An 18,430-nucleotide genomic window follows, 5' to 3' on the forward strand; every position below is an offset into this window, starting at 1 on the left:
ACTGTTAACAATTAAGTTGCATTTCTTTTTATTTATTTATTTACTTTTTTCCCTTTTGTTGCCCTTGTTTTTAAGTTGCATTTCTTTACTTACATATATTTTTAATATTTATTTCTTTTTGTTGCCCTTGTTTTATTGTTGCAGTTATTATTGTTGTTATTGATGTCATCATTGTTGGATAGGACAGAGAGAAATGGAGAGAGATGGGGAAGACAGAGAGGGGGAGAGAAGGATAGACACCTGCAGATCTGCTTCATCACCTGTGAAGTGACTCCCCTGTAGGTGGGGAGCTGGGGGCTCGAACTGGGATCCTTACGCTGGTCCTTAGGCTTTTTTATTTTTACTTATTTATTTTTTTAACCAGAGCCCTGCTCACCTGTAGTTTACGGTGGTGCAGGATTGAACTGGGAACTTTGAAGCCTCAGGCATGAGTCTTTTTGCATAGCCATTATGCTATCTAATCCCCCCACCCAAATTATTTGTTTTTAGACAAACCCAAACACACACACACACACACACACACACACCCCTTATTAATTACAGTTTTTAAAAGACAGAGAGACAGTGAAAGACACCACAGCACTGAAATTTCTTTACTGTGGAGGGGGCAAGTTCATACCTGGTCATGCACAGAGCAGCACACAACCCCCAGTAACTACATTTTAATTGAAATTACCAAATAAAATTTGACTTTAATAGAAATTTTGACTGCTTGGGAAAAACACTACATATATCAGTTCTATTAACCAGTCCTGTAATCCCTGACTGATCTTTGTTATTTATCATATGTAACTTATAAGGTCCTCTGGAAATGTCACAAGGAAAGGTGCACGGGATGGCTCAGTAGCAACATACCAACTTTGCATGGGTGAGGTCCTGAGTTTGATCCCTGGTACCACAAGAGCACCAAAGAAAATAAATGAAACTCCATGGGGGTCAGGTAGTAGCACAGTAGGCTAAGGGCACATGGCACGAAGCGCAAGGACCAGTACAAGATCCTGGTTCAAGCCCCGGCTCCCCAGCTGCTGCAGGGGGTCACTCCAGTAGTGGTAAAACAGGTGTCTGTCTCTCCCCCTCTGTCTGTCTTCCCCATCTCTCTCAGTTTCTCTCTGTCCTATCCAACAACAATGCAATAACAATAACAACAAGGGCAACAAAAATGGAAAAAAAAAGGCCTCCAGGAGAAGTGGATTCGTAGTGCTGGCACCAAGCCCCAGCGATAAGCCTGGAGGCAAAAAAATAAATAAATAAAAAGATAAATGAGACAAAACAGGTGTTGCAAATAAATAGCTCCCCCAAGGTAATTTTATTTATTTGTTTATTTACTTGTGCCAGCAGGGTTATTGTTGTAGCTCTATGCCTGCATGACTCCGCCACTCCTGGCAGGGTTGTTTTAGACAGAAGATAGGCTACAAAGGCACACAGACACTACAGCACTACTGCCATGTGGTGTCGGGGACTGACTCAGGTTCTTGTGCATGGTAATGTATGTATCCCACTGGGGGGGCCACCTCTCGGCCTTATCCTTATTAGGTTAGATAAATCACTAGTAAGGAATAATCCTTATCCCTATCCGCCCCCAGGAAGAACTATTATCAAAGAACCTGAAAACATGAGGATAACTTTCTGTAACATTAATAAGACATGAGCATAGCTTCCCTCGTCTAAACTGCACGATACACAGAATATACGTTTGTGTTCTCAATATATCTGAATTTACATTGCCAGCACACTATAGGGTATCTGGCATACACAGCCATGTCATGTAACAGTGAGACAGAACATAATTACACAAATCTAGATGGTAGTGTATATACACAATGGAATATTATTCAATCTTTAAAAACACAGGAAATTCTGACATATACTACAATACTGAATACCATACTACAATAATGAACCCTAAAGACATGGCAAGACATTCAACCTACACACTGAATTATCTCTCCAGTCTGTTGAACATTTTTTGGGGGGTCATTACTGGGGCTTTGCCATTTCAGGCCAACTTTTTCAGCTGGAAAGGAACAGACTCTTTTAAGACTTTGTGATTCTATGGTGACTATCATTGGGAAGGTGAGGGTACAGAACTTTGGTGGTGGGTAGGTATAGTATAGAATTATGCATTGTAATCTTGTAAACTACTGTTAAGTCACTAAGAAAGATACCACAGCACTGAGGCTTCCCAAAGGGGGGGGGGGGGAAGAGCAGGCTCTTGGGTCACGTGCATAACTAAGTGGCAAGCTCCCACATGCGCTTTCTTGCCGGTCTTAAATTTAACTATTTAAAGGAAAATGTAAATATTGAAAATTGTATGGAATAATACTCAGCTATTAAAAATGGTGAATTCATCATCTTCACCTCAACTTAGATGGAGCTTGAACGAATCATGTTAAGCGAGATAAGTCAGAAACAAAAGGATAAATATGGGATGATCGCACTCTGATTTTGAAAAACAAAATCAGAAGGGAAAACACTAAGCAGAACTTAAAACTGGAGTTGGATATTGCACCAAAGTAAAAGACTCTGGAATAGCGGGGAGGGTTCAGGTCCTAGAACACGAAGGCAGAGGACCCAGTGGGGGTTGGATAGAAATGTGGAAACTGAAAAGTGTTACACATGTAGAAACTACTGTATCTTACTGTTGATTATAAACCATTAATCCCCTGAAAAAGAAACTTAGCAAAAAGAAAACTGTAAATAAGTTATTTTATGTTAAAAGTCAAGAAACCTAGCTTTGCTATAAAATCTCTCATTTGAGGCTGAGGAAAAAGCATGAGAGTTATGCAAAAGACACTCATGCCCAAGGCTCTGAAGGTCCAGGTTCAATACCCACCGTAAGCCAGAGATGAGCAATACTCTTGTCATTCTCTCTGTATCCCACATAAATCACATTTAAAACAAAAATTCTTATTTTTAGGAGAAAATGATAATTTTCTCAACCATAACTGGGTTAAAAAAAAGCAAACTAAATTATGATGACTGAGAAAGAACAAAATGGAGATATAAAAACTTTTTAACTGGGTTGTGATGAAGCAGGTCTGCAAGTGTCTATCTTTCCCCCTTTCTCTCTTCCCCTCCCCTCTCAATTTCTCTGTCCTAACTAATAAAATAGGAAGAGAGAAAGATAGGGAAGATGGAAGAGGGAGAGAAAGAAAGACAGTAGTTGGGAGTGGTAGTTGTAGTGTCAGCACTGAGTTCCAGCCATAAAAAACAAAACAACAACAACAAAACCCATTTCAGTCCATAAAGCAGTTCATTTTATCTAGTAATCAAGCCATTACTAAGAAATCAACGTTTTTTTTCTTTCTTCTTTTCTCTTTACTGAGGAGGTTAATGCGTTACAGCGCAGTCACTGACACATGGGTAGAATTCATGATACACCAGGGTCCCGAAGTTCTCTTCTGCCCCCTCCTCTCCTCTTCTTTCGCAGTCCTTTGCCTTGATGCAATATATCATGTCCAGTCCATATTTCACTTTATTTTCTCCCTCCTTGTCCTGATTTACTAAGTCTCACCTATAAGTAAGGTCATTCAGTATTTATCCTTCTATTTTTGGCTTAAGAAATCAGATTTTTTTTAGTACAAATTTACCATATAATGAATGAAATGTAGCTGTCAAAATCACAAACATCTCTAGTATGTTATTTTCTTACAATAATATTTTAAACTGTCTAGTAAAAATTAAATGTAAAAGCATTTCCTTCATATTAAATGTGAGACCTAGATCTACAGCTTTATTTTGAATTAAAAAAAAAAAACCAACTAACTTTAAAATAAAACTGAATACAAGTCAAAGAGTAACTAGGATTCTTTTAACAAATATATTCCAGTTACATATAATGGCTGTAGGGCAATGTTAAATCTGTCCCTTTAAATTTTTGCAGTTATTCTAGTAAAGTTGAAAAATGATCTAAGGTGGTCTGGGAGGTGGTGCAGTGGATAAACCACTGGATTCTCGGGAGTCGGACGATAGTGCAGCGGGTTAAGCACAGGTGGCACAAAGCGCAAGGACAGGATCTAGGTAACGATCCGGGTAAGGATCCGGGTCTGAGCCCCCGGCTCCCCACCTGCAGGGGAGTCGCTTCACAAACAGTGAAGCAGGTCTGCAGGTGTCTGTCTTTCTCTCCCCGTCTGTCTTCCCCTCCCTTTCTCCATTTGTGTCAAATCCAACAACGATGGCAACAATAACTACAACAATAAAAAACAACAAGGGAATAAAAGAGAATAAATAAATGTTTTTTAAAAATTGGATTCTCAATCATGAGATCCAGGGTTCAACACCCAGCAGCACATGTAGCATGTAGCAGAGTAATATCTGGTTCTTTCTCTCTCCTATCTTTCTCACGAATAAATAGATTGAAAAGAAAAGAAAAAATAAAAGAAAGGAAATATAATCGTGGTCTGAGAAGACAGCATAATGGTTTACAAGAGACTTTTACACCTGAACTTCTGAGGTCCCGTTCCCAGCATCACCATAAGAGCTAAGCAGTGGTGTGGGTGTGGGTGTGGGTGTGTGTGTGTGTGTGTGTGTGTGTGTGTCTACATCTCTCTTCTTCCTTCTCCATCATTCCCTCATTATTCATTTAAATAAGTTAATAAACATCAGGGAGACGGTAGGTAGCGCAGTGGGTTAAGCGCAGGTGGCGCTATGTGCATGGACCGACTAAGGATCCTGGTTCAAGCCCCCGGCTCCCCACCTGCAGGGGAGTTATTTTACAGGTGGTGAAGCAGGTCTGCAGGTGTCTATCTTTCCCTCCCTCTCTGTCTTCCCCTCCTCTCCATTTCTCTGTCCTATCCAACAACGACGACATCAATAACAACAACAAAAAACAAGGGCAACAAAAAGGAAAATAAATAAATATAATTTTTTTAAAAGTTAATAAACATCATATTTATTTATGTATTTACTTATTGCAATGCCAGGGAATGAACTCATGACCTTGCACATGTGGAATATTGCTGCGCTGCCTCCTTGGCCCATCTTTTTTTTTTTTTTTGCTAGTGCCTACACCATGAATCCACTAGTCCTGGCAGCCATTTTTTTCCATTTTTGTTGTTGTTGGATAGAACAGAGAGAAACGGAGAGAGATGGGGAAGACAGAGAGGGATAGAGAAAAAGAGACACCTGTAGACCTGCTTCACCACTTGTAAAGTGACTCCCCTGCACGTGGGGAGCCAGGGATTTAAACCAGGATCCTTGTGCTTCAATGTGCGTTTAACTGCTTGCCCAACTTTTTTTTTTAATTTTTATTATTTAAAATGTTTTTATTTGTCTATTATTGTAAAGAGACAGAGAGGAATTGAGAGGGGAGGGAGAGACAGAGAGGGAAAGAAGTAGAGAGACACCTGCTCCACTGCTCGAGAAGCTTCTCTCCTGTAGGTGGGACCAGGGGACTGAACCTGCAACCTTGCACACTGTAGTGTGTGCACTTACCTAGGTACACCAACACCAGGAGGGGCCCCGACCCAGCTTTTAATCCTTCCTTCCTCCCTATTCTTTTCTTTCTTTCTTTTAATAGAGAACAGAGAGGGGAGAGAGAGAGATCACAGAACAAAAGCTTCCTTCGAAACAGTGGGGGTCAGATTCAAATCTAGGTCATAAACATGGCAAAGCTGTACACTATGCAAGTCACTTATTTCGCCAGCCTATTTTTTAATTCCTTTTTATTTATTTTTCATATTTGTTTATTCCCTTGTTGTTGCCCTTGTTTTATTGTTGTAGTTATTACTGTTGTTATTGCTGTTGTTGGATAGGACAGAGAGAAATGGAGATGGGGAAGACAGGGAGAGAAAGACAGACACCTGCAGACCTGCTTAACTGCCTGTGAAGCGACTCCCCTGCAAGTGGGGAGCCAGCGGCTCGAACCAGGATCCTTATGCTGGTCCTTGTGCTTTGCGCCACATGTGCTTAACCCGCTGCACTACTGCCCGACTCCCTATTTCTTTAAGGAAGTAAAAAGAGGAGAGATGGGGAGATAGCCTGCTTCAGTACCCATGGAACTCATTCAGTGCTATCTATGGTGCTCCCAGGTGACGCAGGGACTCACGCATCATGATACGTGGCTCTTCCACTTGCTCATCCAGCCTGAAAAGGTGGTTTTATAAAACCATTGCTGGCCTTCCCCTCTGTAAGGCTACACTTTGTATTTCTTGACTCTTCGCACCTTTTTATCTTTATTTTCTTTTATTTACTTATTTAATTTAAATAAGCTAAAGCAATAATCCCAGAAGGAAAGTTAACAAGCCAAAACTGGGAACATCTACTTAGGCTTCATTTCCAGTCTCCAGTGAAACGTCAACTTACAGGATATAAACTATCCTGCAGTAAGTTATCGCCTACTGTTCCCTGTAACATTACCTCACTCTCCCCAAAGTGCATTTTTCAAGATGCATTTGGCTTTCCTGCAAGAATATCTCAATTTGATAAAGCTATTCTTATATGAATTAGTTTCCAAACTAGTAACATGTAAGGCTATAAACTCATATCCACAGTTAAAGAAACAGTAAATAAATAATATTCTCTACTCTTCTGAAAATAACTTTAGTCATGACAGAAGTTAGTAGTAGTTAGTACCACACTGTGAAGGAAAGCGCAGCACATCAAGACAATGATTTTCAGGTGTAAGTGTGATGCTTACTCTGTAACTATGCTTTCAACAGTTATGCCCACATGGAACCTTACCCTTCTGGTTTTGTTTCCGGGACATTGTAGTGTCTTCGATCTCAAAAGATAAAGAAGAAAAATATCTCTTTGTCTTATCTGGGTTCTGATTATAGTTATCTCTGATTTAAAGCAGACAACAGGAGTCTGTAGTTGGAGGTGGTAAACACAAAATCCTGGTTATCTGAAGTTCTGCTCACTGGCTGTTAATCTCTTCTTCTCTTGTATCAGCTGATTGTCAGGAAATATCATTGCAGATTTTCATGTCCTTTTTTCATAGGAGAGTCTAGAGGAAAAACACATACACATTCAGTATTACAGTAATAGTCATGCTAAGAGGATCCATACTTTCACTTTTCAGTTTATGGGAAGCCATAGATAACCTAGATAGATATCCCTTTATATTTTTACTTTAGTGTTTTTTTTCCTTCTCTTTCTTTCATGTATTTATTTTCCCTTTGTTGCCCTTGTTGTTTTATTGTTGTAGTTATTACTGTTGTTGTTATTGATGTCATTATTGTTGGCTAGGACAGAGAAGTGGAGAGGGAAAGGGAGGACTGTTGTTAAAATTTCGGAAGCTCTTGCCGGGCGGGCTAGCTTCACGGCGGGTAACAGAGACGCGGAGACAACGGCTGGGCAGGGAAGCTGTATTTCTTTATTCAGGAACAACGATTCATAAACTAAGACAAACTAATCACCAAACAGAACTCCGCTGTCTCTTTGTGGCAGCGCAAGCACTCTCTCTTTTACTCTCGAACTCAGGAACCGTCTCTTACTCTGGAACTCAAGAACCCAGGAACTCTGTCTCTCTGGCACTCTCTCTTACTCTGAAACCCTGAAACTCTCGAACTCAGGAACTCCGGAACTCTCGCACTCTCGAACTCAGGAACCCAGGAACTCTGTCACTCGGGAACTCTCGTACTTGGGAACTATGAAACTCTGGCACTCTCCAACTCAGGAACCCTCTCCCGGGGTTCCTTGGGGCGGGGCCAAGCAGGCAGGCCCGCGAAATTAACAGGACTGATCCAATTCTCTTGGGGGGTGGGGGGGGCTAGAACAAACCAATGTAAAGCATACGACAGAGGACAGAGGGGGAGAGAAAGACAGACACCTGCAGACCTGTTTCACCGCCTGTGAAGCGACCCCCTCTGCAGGAGGGGAACTGGGGGCTCGAACAGGGATCCTTATGCTGGTCCTTGCACTTCGCGCCGCGTGTGTTTAAACCTGCTGCATTACCGCCCGACCCCCTTTTCTTTCTTTAAATGGATACAGACAGAAAGAGACCAGAGCATTGCTCAGGTCTGGCTGATGGTGCTGCTGGGGATCAAACCTGGGACCTTATGGTCTCAGACATATTAGTACTTAAAAAAACAAAAAATAAACAAAAAACACCAAGATTTATTTATTAACATGAGTGAGGAGGAGAGAAAGAACCACAGTATCATTCTGGCAATGTGATTGAACTCAGTACCTCCTGCTTGAGAGTCCAACACTAGCCTCTGTGCCACATAACATAGGTTAATATTAAACAAAACAAAGAAAGAAAAGAAAAAACTCCTCAATAGAATAAATCAATACTGAAAATCCTTGGTTGAATCTAAATTCTATCTACTGTATTTATTCTAACACAGAAACCCAGTAAGTTAGCTGAAGAAATATATCATTCAGAACCTACCAAAGGCTGTTAGGAAGGTAGTTCAATGGGTGGAGTGAAGAACCTCTATGTTTAAGGGAGGTCCCAGGTTTGGTCCTGCATACACTGGAGTGGAGGAATGTTCTAATCTCTCTCATGAAAATAAAACAAATCTAACAGATGACCTACAAATGCTAACTGTGTAAACCAGCAGAGTACTAACCAATGAAAAAGACCATCGAAATTTCAAATAAAAAGACTTCTTAGGAGTCAGGCTGTAGCACAGCGGGTTAAGCGCATGTGGCACAAAGCACAAGGACAGGTATAAGGGTCCCGGTTTGAGCCCCCGACTCCCCACCTGCAGGGGAGTTGCTTCACAGACAGTGAAACAGGTCTGCAGGTGTCTGTCTTTCTCTCCCCCCCTGTCTTCCCCTCCTCTCTTCATTTCTCTCTGTCCTATCCAACAATGACAACATCAATAACAACTACAACTAAGGCAACAAAAGGGAATAAATAAAAAATAAATATTAAAAAAAAAGAATTTAAGACTTCTCATTTGTTGTCATTTGGGAGACAGACCCTTGTGCATGCTGAACTTTACCACCGTAGGCCAGTTTTTCATTCAGACAGACACCACAGGTCCTGGTACCATAGCACCTCCCATGTTCAAATTGGAGTTCCAACTTGGACCCCATGCACAGCAAAGCAAGTGCACTTCTTAGTGAGCTATCTTTCTGGCCCTTTTCTGATCAAAGTTATAAAAATAAATAAATAAAATACGGGGGTGGGGTGGACAGCAGCGCATTGTGTTAAGCGCACAAGGTGCAAAGCACAAGGACCAACGTAAAGAATACTGGTTCGAGCCCCCAGCTCCCCATATGCGGGGGGGGAGGTCACTTCACAAGCAATGAAGCAGAACTGCAGGTGTCTGTCTTTCTCTCCCTCTCTCTGTCTTCCCCTCCTCTCTCCATTTCTCTATGTCCTATCCAACAACGAAAACAATAACAACAACAATAAACAATAAGAGCAACAAAAGGGAAAAAAATAGACTCCAGGAGCAGTGGATTCGTAGTGCAGGCACTACTGAACCCCAGCAATAACCCTGGAGAGATAAATAAATAGCCAAGAACTTTTATTCTATAATCATACATTTACCAACATCACATCCCTTAGCTTTATAAAGACTTATAAAAAGGAAACCCAAAGTAACACAAATATAATTAGAAAAAAAAAGTTTTTTTTTCTTAGCTCAAAAAGGTGAATGTGAAACCTTTCCACGACCTATTTTCTCAACAAGTATCTTCATTCATTGGTGTGGACTTTCTAATGCATAAGTCATTTTTATCTAAAAAGCCTACCATGATAGTAAAGTCTGATCATAAATTTATTTCAGAAAATGGTTTTCATTTAGAAAAATAAATTTTTATTTTTTTTGTTTTTTTATATGTATTTTATTTATTTATTCCCTTTTGTTGCCCTTGTTGTTTTATTGTTGTAGTTATTATTGTTGTTGTCATTGTTGGATAGGACAGAGAGAAATGGAGAGAGGAGGGGAAGACAGAGAGGAGGAGAGAAAGATAGTCACCTGCAGACCTGCTTCACCGCCTGTGAAGCGACTCCCCTGCAGGTGGGGAGCCGGGGTTCGAACCAGGATCCTTATGCCGGTCCTTGTGCTTTGCGCCACCTGCGCTTAACCCGCTGTGCTACAGCCCGACTCCCAAAATAAATTATTTTTAATACAGCTTCAGGTTGCAACAAAGCAAAATTTCTATAAATTTAAAATATATTACAGCAACCTGGGAGGCAGTATACTAACTAGAGTGTTGGACTTCAAAGCATCAGGTTATAGTTTGATCCCCAGCATCACATGTGCCAGAGTGATGCTCTGGTATTTCTCCTTCCCCTCACTCATGTTAATAAATAAATTTAGAAAAAAATATATAAAATTCATGATGAGTGAAAAATCAAAAACCAAACTCCTCTTTAATACTATTAAAAAAACATAGTGCCAAGAGTTGAACAGTAGCACAGCGTGTTAAGTGCACATGGCACAAAGCACAAGGACTGGCATAAGAACCCCAGTTCGAGCCCCGACTCCCCACCTGCAGGGGAGTCACTTCACAGGCGGTGGAGCAGGTCTGCAGGTGTCTTTCTTTCCCCCTCTGTCTTTCCCTCCTCTCTCCATTTCTCTCTGTCCTATCTAACAACATCAATTAAAACAACAACAACTACGACAATTTTTTTAAAAAGGGCAACAAAAGGGAAAATATAAAAAAATATAAAAAGTAAAATATAAAAAAAATTAAAAAAAAAAAACCCAAACAATGCCTACAAACTGCTCAGCATTAGTCATCACTGGCAGCTGTAAGTGTGGGAGTAGAGGGGCTGGGAAGGATCAGAGCAGGAAGGAATCCATGCATATCTGTCTTGTCCTGTTTCAAAGCCAGCTGGGTGGGTAGTTATCTGTACCACCCCCCTCACGCAGGTGACTGTGGTCCAACCCAATCACGTCAAGCTAACCTCAGCTGTAGAGTCTTGACTAACGATCATGTCACACATCCCCCCACCAGCACACACACAAACTCCACTCCTCCCATCGCTCCAGAGCACAGGTGCGCAGGCAGCTCAAGGGAATGGAGGCAGTAATTAGGCAAAAGCAAAACAAGGCAATTAGGAGCAACTCTGCTCACTAATCCTATCCCATAAAAGGATATCCCATGCACACAAGAAAAAAAATCATTTCTTTTAATTTTTATTTACAAAACAGAAATATTGACAAGACCATAGGATAAGAAGGGTATAATTCCACACAATTCCCGCCACAAAAAAAGTTATTTCTAACACTTGCACTAACTTAAAAAACTTAACTGAAGAGGCCAGTGGTGGCGCACCTGGTTGAGTGCCTGGAGCTGCGCCTACCCCAATGCCACATCCTCAGCCCCGTCCCCAGCCTTCTGCCTGCTAGTCCTAAGGCCCAGGGGCCATGCCCAACGCCCCACCCGCTGTCCCCAAACCACCAACCCTCTACCCAGCACCGTGCCTGCTATCCCTGGCCCCCGGCCCTGTCCCGTCCTGTCCCGTCCTGTTCCTCTGTCCTATCCCGTCCCCCTGTCCTGTCCGTCCCCATCCTATCCCATCCCGTCCTGTACCCTATCTCCCTGTCCTGTCCCCGTCCTGCCTCGTCCCTGCCCTGTCCCCCTATCCTGCCCCCCCCGCCCCTCCCTACCTCACCCCACCGTCCCTCATGAGATAGTCCTGGAAGTCCTTGCTCCAGACATAGCCCGCGGCCTTCCGCACCAGTGCACCCGCCATGCCGCCTACACCGCGCCACCTGCCCCAGTGACACCTGGCCGCCGGCGCACCACAGCCTGCCCCCACTCTTTTCCCTCTTGATTTGTCTCTATCCAAAATAAATAAAAATAAACAGAAAATTTTTAAAAAATCAAAATTTTTTTCTTCTTTTTGTTTTATGTTTTGCCTCCAAGGTCATCGCTGGGACTCAGTGCCTATACTATGAATCCACTGTTCCTGTGGCCATTTATTTTATTTTATTTATTTATCTGATAGAACAGAGAAACTGAGAGGGGAAGAGAAGATAGAGGAAAAGAGAAAGACAGACACCTGCAGATCTGCTTTACCACTTATGAAGTGTCCCCTCTGCAGGTGGGGAGCCAGGGGCTTGAACCGGGATCCTTGCACTTCGACTATGTGAGCTTAACCCAGTGTACCACTGTCCAGCCCCTAAGAAATTTTCTCATAATGAAATTTTCTCATCTATGACCGTATTTCTAGTATTGCTAGAAATGTAAACTACTATAACTTCTTTGAAATACATGGCACCAAACACACAAAAAAAAGAAAAAAGAGAAGAGAAAGAATTAGGATTTGAGAGGAAGAGATAAAACTAACACTTGGGACCAGGAAGGTAGCACAGAGGTTTACGTTCATGCTTGAGGCTCAGAGGTCGAGATTCAGTCACTTATGGCACACCATAAGGCGGAGCTGAGCAGTGTTCTAGAGAAAAGAAAGAAAAAGAGAAAGGGAGAGGAGGGCCAGGCGGTAGCGCAGCAGGTTAAGAGCACATGGCTCGAAGCACAAGGACCGGCCTAAGGACCCCGGTTCGAGCCCCCAGCTCCCCACCTGTAGGGGGTCGCTTCGCAAATGGTGAAACAGGTCTGCAGGTGTCTTTCTCTCCCCGTCTTCCCCTCCTCTCTCCATTTCTCTCTGTTCTGTCCTACCATGATGACAGCAATAACAACAGTAATAACTACAACAATAAAACAAGGGCAACAAAAGGGAAAAAATAAAAAGACTCTGGGGTGGGTGGGGGAGAGAATACAGGTCCAAAAAGGATGACAAAAGACCTAGTGGGGGTTGTATTGTTATATGGAAAACTGGGAAATGTTATGCATGTACAAACCATTGTATTTACTGTCAAATGTAAAACATTAATTCCCCAATAAAGAAATTAAAAAAAAAAAAAGGAAAACTAGCCTCCATCAGCAGTGGATTTGTAGTGTAGGCACTGAGCCCAGCAATAACCCTGGAGGCAAAAAAAAAAAAAAAAAAGAAAGAAAGAAAGAAAAGAAAAATAAAAAGGGAGGAAAGAGAAGAAAAGGAGACTAGCATTTACAGTCTATCGTGTGCCTGGGACTAGTCTGTCCTTTATATATACATTTCATGTAGTCCTGTTAGTCACTTAATTGAAGAACTTGAGATTGCAAGGATTTCCCAAGACTGAACAGCTGAAAAATAGTAAATTGATTCAAATCTGGGTTTATGAAATTAAAGTTCTATTTCTTTCCACTGAACTACACTTCCACTTCAAATTAAAAAAAAAATGTACAAGGAATAAAATATGGTCATGAAGCAACAAAAGTTCGGTCAAAGTTAGCATGACTTTGGAGTAGCTAACTCCATGCCATCTCCTCTCCTTAGTTCAACAACCTGAACTATTTAGTATTATGTATTTAGCACTGGGAACTTGCTAAAGTTAAAACATACATACATATATATATATATATTCCCCTCCAGGGTTATTGCTGGGGCTTGGTGCCTATACCATGAATCCACTGCTCCTGGGAGCCATTTTTCCCATTTTATTGCCCTTGTTGCTGTCATTATTATTATAGTTGTCATTGCTGTTGTTGTTGGACAGGACAGAGAGAAATGGAGAGGAGACGAAGACAGAGAGGGGAGAGAACGATAGACACCTGCAGACCTGCTTCACCGCTGATTAAGCGACCCCCCCCAGCAGGTGGGGAGCTGGGGGTTCAAACTGGGATCCTTATGCCAGTCCTTGCACTTTGCACCATATGCACTTAACCCTCTGCGCTACCTCCCAGCTCCCTAAGTTGCAAGTTTTAATTTATATAATAAAGTCTTAATTTTCTAAGTAATGAGCTATTCCACAAGTTATAAGTAGGTTGTAGATGTGGTCCATGAGGTGGCAAAATTAATCACATGTTGGAATCTCAAGCATAAGGCCCTGAGTTCTGTCCCCAGTAACATATGTGCCAGAGTGAATTCTGGTTCTCTTCCCTCTCTCCTCCTATCTCTCATTAACAAATAAATAAAATCTTTAGAAATAGTTGAAGATAAGTGAAAGCAATGTAGATCTTGTTCACATGCATGCAAATAAATTCTGTCCAGTGGCAGGAAAAATGATTTTCCCAATGGCCTTGTGGAAACAGTAGATCTGCATCAACAAACAAGCTCATTTCATAATTCTTGATCCTACATGTGTAGAACTTTAATTTTCTTTTAATTCAGTTGTTTCTTTTTGATGCTCTAATGAGTTACTCTCATTTTATAGAGCAGAGGGCTTCAGGGAGATAGTAGAGCATGGATGAAACTATGAGTTGGATCTGTCACTGCATTAAGAAAATTAATGAGTGGTCCAGGAGATGGCACAATGGATAAAGCATTGGACTTTTAAGCATGAGATCCTGAATTAAATCCCCGGCAGCACATGTACCAGGGTGATGCCTGGTTCTTTCTCTCTCCTACTATGTTTCTCATTAATAAATAAATAAAATATTAAAAAAATAGAAGTTTAAAAAAAAAGAAAATTAATGAGTGGGAGGTGGGACAGAGCTAGAGCAGTGGGCTTGTAAACAAGTTTGAGGTCCTGAGTTCAATTCTGGCATCCAATATCAAGACTGATATTCTGGCTCTCTCTTTCCTATCCTTTCTCACTCATAAATAAATAAATCTTTTTAAAAAAATAATAAATGATTGAAGCACTGGTACAGATGGTACAGAACAGGGTTTGTGTGAGAGAGACTGATTCCCAGCCCTCCTTATGCCTGAATGGTGTTTCTGCTGTCTATCATAAAATAAATTTTACAAGCTTTAAAAATTGAGTTAAGGGGAATCAGGTGGTAGCGCAGCAGGTTAAGCACAGGTGGCTGCAAAGCGCAAGGCCTGATGTAAGGATTCCGGTTTGAGCCCCTAGCTCCCCACCTACAGGAGAGTCACTTCACAAGTGGTGAGGCAGGTTGCAGGTGTCTATCTGTCTCTCCCCGTCTTCCCCTCCTCTCTCCATTTCTCTCTGTCCTATACAACGACAACAAAACAATAAAACAACAACAGCAACAAACGGGTATAAGTAAATAAATATTTTTAAAAATTGAGTTAAATGGGAGTTGGGCAGTAGCACATCGGGTTAAGCGCAGGTGGTGCAAAGTGCAAGGACCGGCGTAAGGATCCCGGTTCAAGCCCCCAGCTCCTCACCTGCAGGGGAGTCACTTCACAAGTGGTGAAGCAGGTCTGCAGGTGTCTGTCTTTCTCTCCCCCTCTGTCTTCCCCTCCTCTCTCCATTTCTCTCTGTCCTATCCAACAATGACAACATCAATAACAACAACAATAATAACTACAACAATAAGACAAGGGTAACAAAAGGGAATAAATATTTTTAAAATTAGTTAAATGACATCCTATTTTATTTTATTGTTTCTTTTTTAATTTTTTATGTATTTGATATTGGATAGAGACAGAAATTGAGAGGGGAGGAGAAGATAGGGAGACAGAGAGACACCTGCAGCCCTGCTTCACCACTCATGAAGCCTTCCCTTTGTAGGTGGGGGCCAGGGGCTTGAACCCAGGTCTTTGAGCATTGTAATGTGTGCGCTTAACCAGGTGTGCCACCACCTGACCCCCTATTTAATTTTTCAAACTAGTCAGCTCTGGTTTGTGGTGGTTGTGGGACTGAATCTGAGGCACTGGAACCTCAGGCATCAAAGTCTTGCATAACCATTATGTTATCTCCCCAGTACCCCCTCCCCTTTTTTTCCTACAGTACGGGTCCCTTATGAAACTGTCTATGGTACTCCCACAGACATGGATTCAAACCCAGAACCTCAAGGACAGTAAGGTGTGCACTCTACTGGTAGAATTCTTTCCTGATCACAAAGTAACATATTTTACATTTATATGGAGATTATGATTTTGCCTGTTTCTTTTTAATACTTAATAATAAATTTCTTAGAACATGTAGTAAATACCATGGGAGATAGTTCTAGAGTCAATGCAAGGGAAGCAAGATAAAGCTTACTGTCTGGCCTCTCCCCAGTTTTGAGATTTTAAGACTCTAGGAAGCACAGTCATTGTGAAATCAGTTGCACTTGAGAGATAACTCAAAACAGAATTCTTTGAAATATTTCCAGCTGCTGCTTCGTCCTCTAGCATAGTGTAAACAAAATGTTTAGAATCTTGTCTGAGCTACTTTTGTTCATTACAGTCACCAGTAAATAGATGGTATATTTTATCTTGAACTAAAAATTTACAATTGGCAAATGCTTTTTCTGATCCCAAACATTCTTTTTTTGCTAATCAACATCTCTACAATAATAAAAACATTATATACATTTTCAAAATGTTACTTGTCACTGACTGGTAAATGCGAGATGAAAGTACAAAACAGTATTTTTTAACTAACTTGATTCAAATATACAAATACACACACACACAACTTTACAAAAAAAAAAAAAACACTTTACCAGGAATCAATGTATAAGTTAAATATTAAATCAATAACTCATTTTAAATTCACTAATATAGAAAGGTGAGGGCACTATAAGCTCCCAGGTCTGCTGGTTTTCTAAGCCCCAAATGGAAAATGTCTCATGTGAGTCAGTCTCTGGAATTATTGGTTTCATAAGACAGCTTTTCTCCCTCACTCAGCTCAAAAAGAAACAAAGAGTAAAATCAAGCTGCACCAAAATCTTTTTTTTTTTTTTTGCTGGGGCTTCACTGTTCTGGACCAACTCTTCAGCACAGAAAGAGAAACAGAGAGAAAGATACCATAGCACCATTCCCCAGTGTGGTAAGGGCCAAGCCTGAAACTGGGTCGTGCACACAGTGCACTTTCCAGGGAAGCTATCTTACATTACAAGCCCCTGAGTCTCTAGACTCAGCATTCATACAGAGCCTTTCAAACCTTTCATGGCTCTTAACATGCTAGAAATATGTTGCTTCAGCAAGTAGCTATTGTATCCAAAAAGTGACTAGAACAATTTAGACGGGAAATAATTTGCTGTCCATGTCATTCACAAAACCATACTATATATTATAATATAGAGAGGGAGAGAGACAGAGGCATCTGCAGGCCTGCTTCACCACTCATGAAGCTTTGCCCCTGCAGGTGGGGATCAGGGGTTTGAACTGGGTCCTTGTGCACTGTAATGTATGTGCTTAATCAGGTGTGCCACTGTCTGGTCCTGTGTTAATATATATTTTTTAAATTTTATTTATTTGTTTATTCCATTTTGTTGCTCTTGTTTTATTATTGTAGTTATTATTGATGTTGTCGTTGTTGGATAGGACAGAGAGAAATGGAGAGAGGAGGGGAAGACAGAGAGGGGGAGAGAAAGATAGACACCTGCAGACCTGCTTCACCGCCTGTGAAGCGACCCCCTGCAGGCAGGGAGCCAGGGGCTCGAACCAGGATCCTTCCGCCAGTCCTTGCACTTTGTGCCATGTGCACTTAACCCGCTGCGCTACCGCCTAACTCCCGTGTTATTTTTAAAATAAAATGTATTTTACTTGATAGAACAGAGAAGAATTGAGAGGGAGGGAAAGAGGGAAGGAAAGAGGGACACCTACAGGCCTGCTTCACCAATTGTGAAGCTTTCCCCCTGCAGATGGGTAGAAAGGGCGAGAACCCTGGTACTTGTGCACTGTAATGTGTGTGCTCAGCCAGGTGTGCCACCGCCCAGCTGCATGTTTTTTTAAAAATTACTAATACCAGTGGTCCAGGGGGATAAGGCATCGGACTCTCAAGCATGAGGCACTGAGCTCAACCCCTAGCTGCATGCGTGTCAGAGGGCTATCTGGCTCTCTCTCCTATCATTTCTCATGAGTAAATAAATAAAATCCCAAATCCTATCTCTACCAAAGAGGTGTTGGCACTGATGATGTCTTCTTCCACAGCTCTTCACAAATCCATTCCTCAACATCAGATGAAGAGAGACCATGTCTTTACCTACAAGCCCTTGCCAGCATGGCCCACTTGATTCTATTGTACAAAGCGGTTTGAAGGGGCTATGTGTTGGACACATTACATTTTAAATTGTGTTTGCAAATTCCTTTCTTTTAAAGCCATCAAAATATAGAGTCTAATTCTCCCCACAAACACGAACATACTTGGTAACTGCTGTCATGATGCTGACAATCATCCCAAGTGGGCTGATGAGTGTAAAAAACTGACTCAAGTAGGGTTGCCACCCCCTCTGGGTCGACAGAAAGGAGGGTTCTGATTCTTCCAGTTATACAAATCGGAAGTGCTGAAAGGAATGTAAGCCCTCAGGGGTCGTCCTCCTGCCTCTGATTCCCCCACCTCCCGCAGAGGGAAAGTCCGCAGATGCATGCTCTGACCCAAAAGCAGTCCCTGCTCTAGTATGGGACGGGCTCAGGACTCCTGATGGGGACCCAGAGGTGGAATCAGGCACCTGGATGGGGGGCGGTGACTCTGTCCCAGCAACAGTTCAACAATGGAACCCTGATGATCCTGGGCGGAGGGTCAGACTTCAACATTATTAAGATTGCAAGGATACAGCTTCAAGCCCCCAGTCCCCACCTGCAGGAGTGAAGCTTCACAAGCAGTGAAATAGTACTACAGGCATCTCTCTATCTCTC

General features: G+C 41.8%; 1 protein-coding gene across 2 annotated transcripts in view; it reads right to left on the minus strand.

Moving 5' to 3' along the window:
• The window catches only part of SPATS2 (spermatogenesis associated serine rich 2), a 99,098-nt gene that overhangs the window by 57,891 nt on the left and 22,777 nt on the right, over positions 1 to 18,430 (minus strand). For both annotated transcript variants that reach the window (XM_060195455.1, XM_060195456.1), the window contains one exon: positions 6,682 to 6,946. In XM_060195455.1, the coding sequence (XP_060051438.1) occupies positions 6,682 to 6,706 (25 nt within the window). In that variant the 5' untranslated portion in view covers positions 6,707 to 6,946. The remainder of the gene's footprint in view (positions 1 to 6,681; positions 6,947 to 18,430) is intronic.

This window comes from Erinaceus europaeus, chromosome 7 (genome assembly GCF_950295315.1).
Source record: "Erinaceus europaeus chromosome 7, mEriEur2.1, whole genome shotgun sequence".
NCBI lineage: Eukaryota > Metazoa > Chordata > Mammalia > Eulipotyphla > Erinaceidae > Erinaceus > Erinaceus europaeus.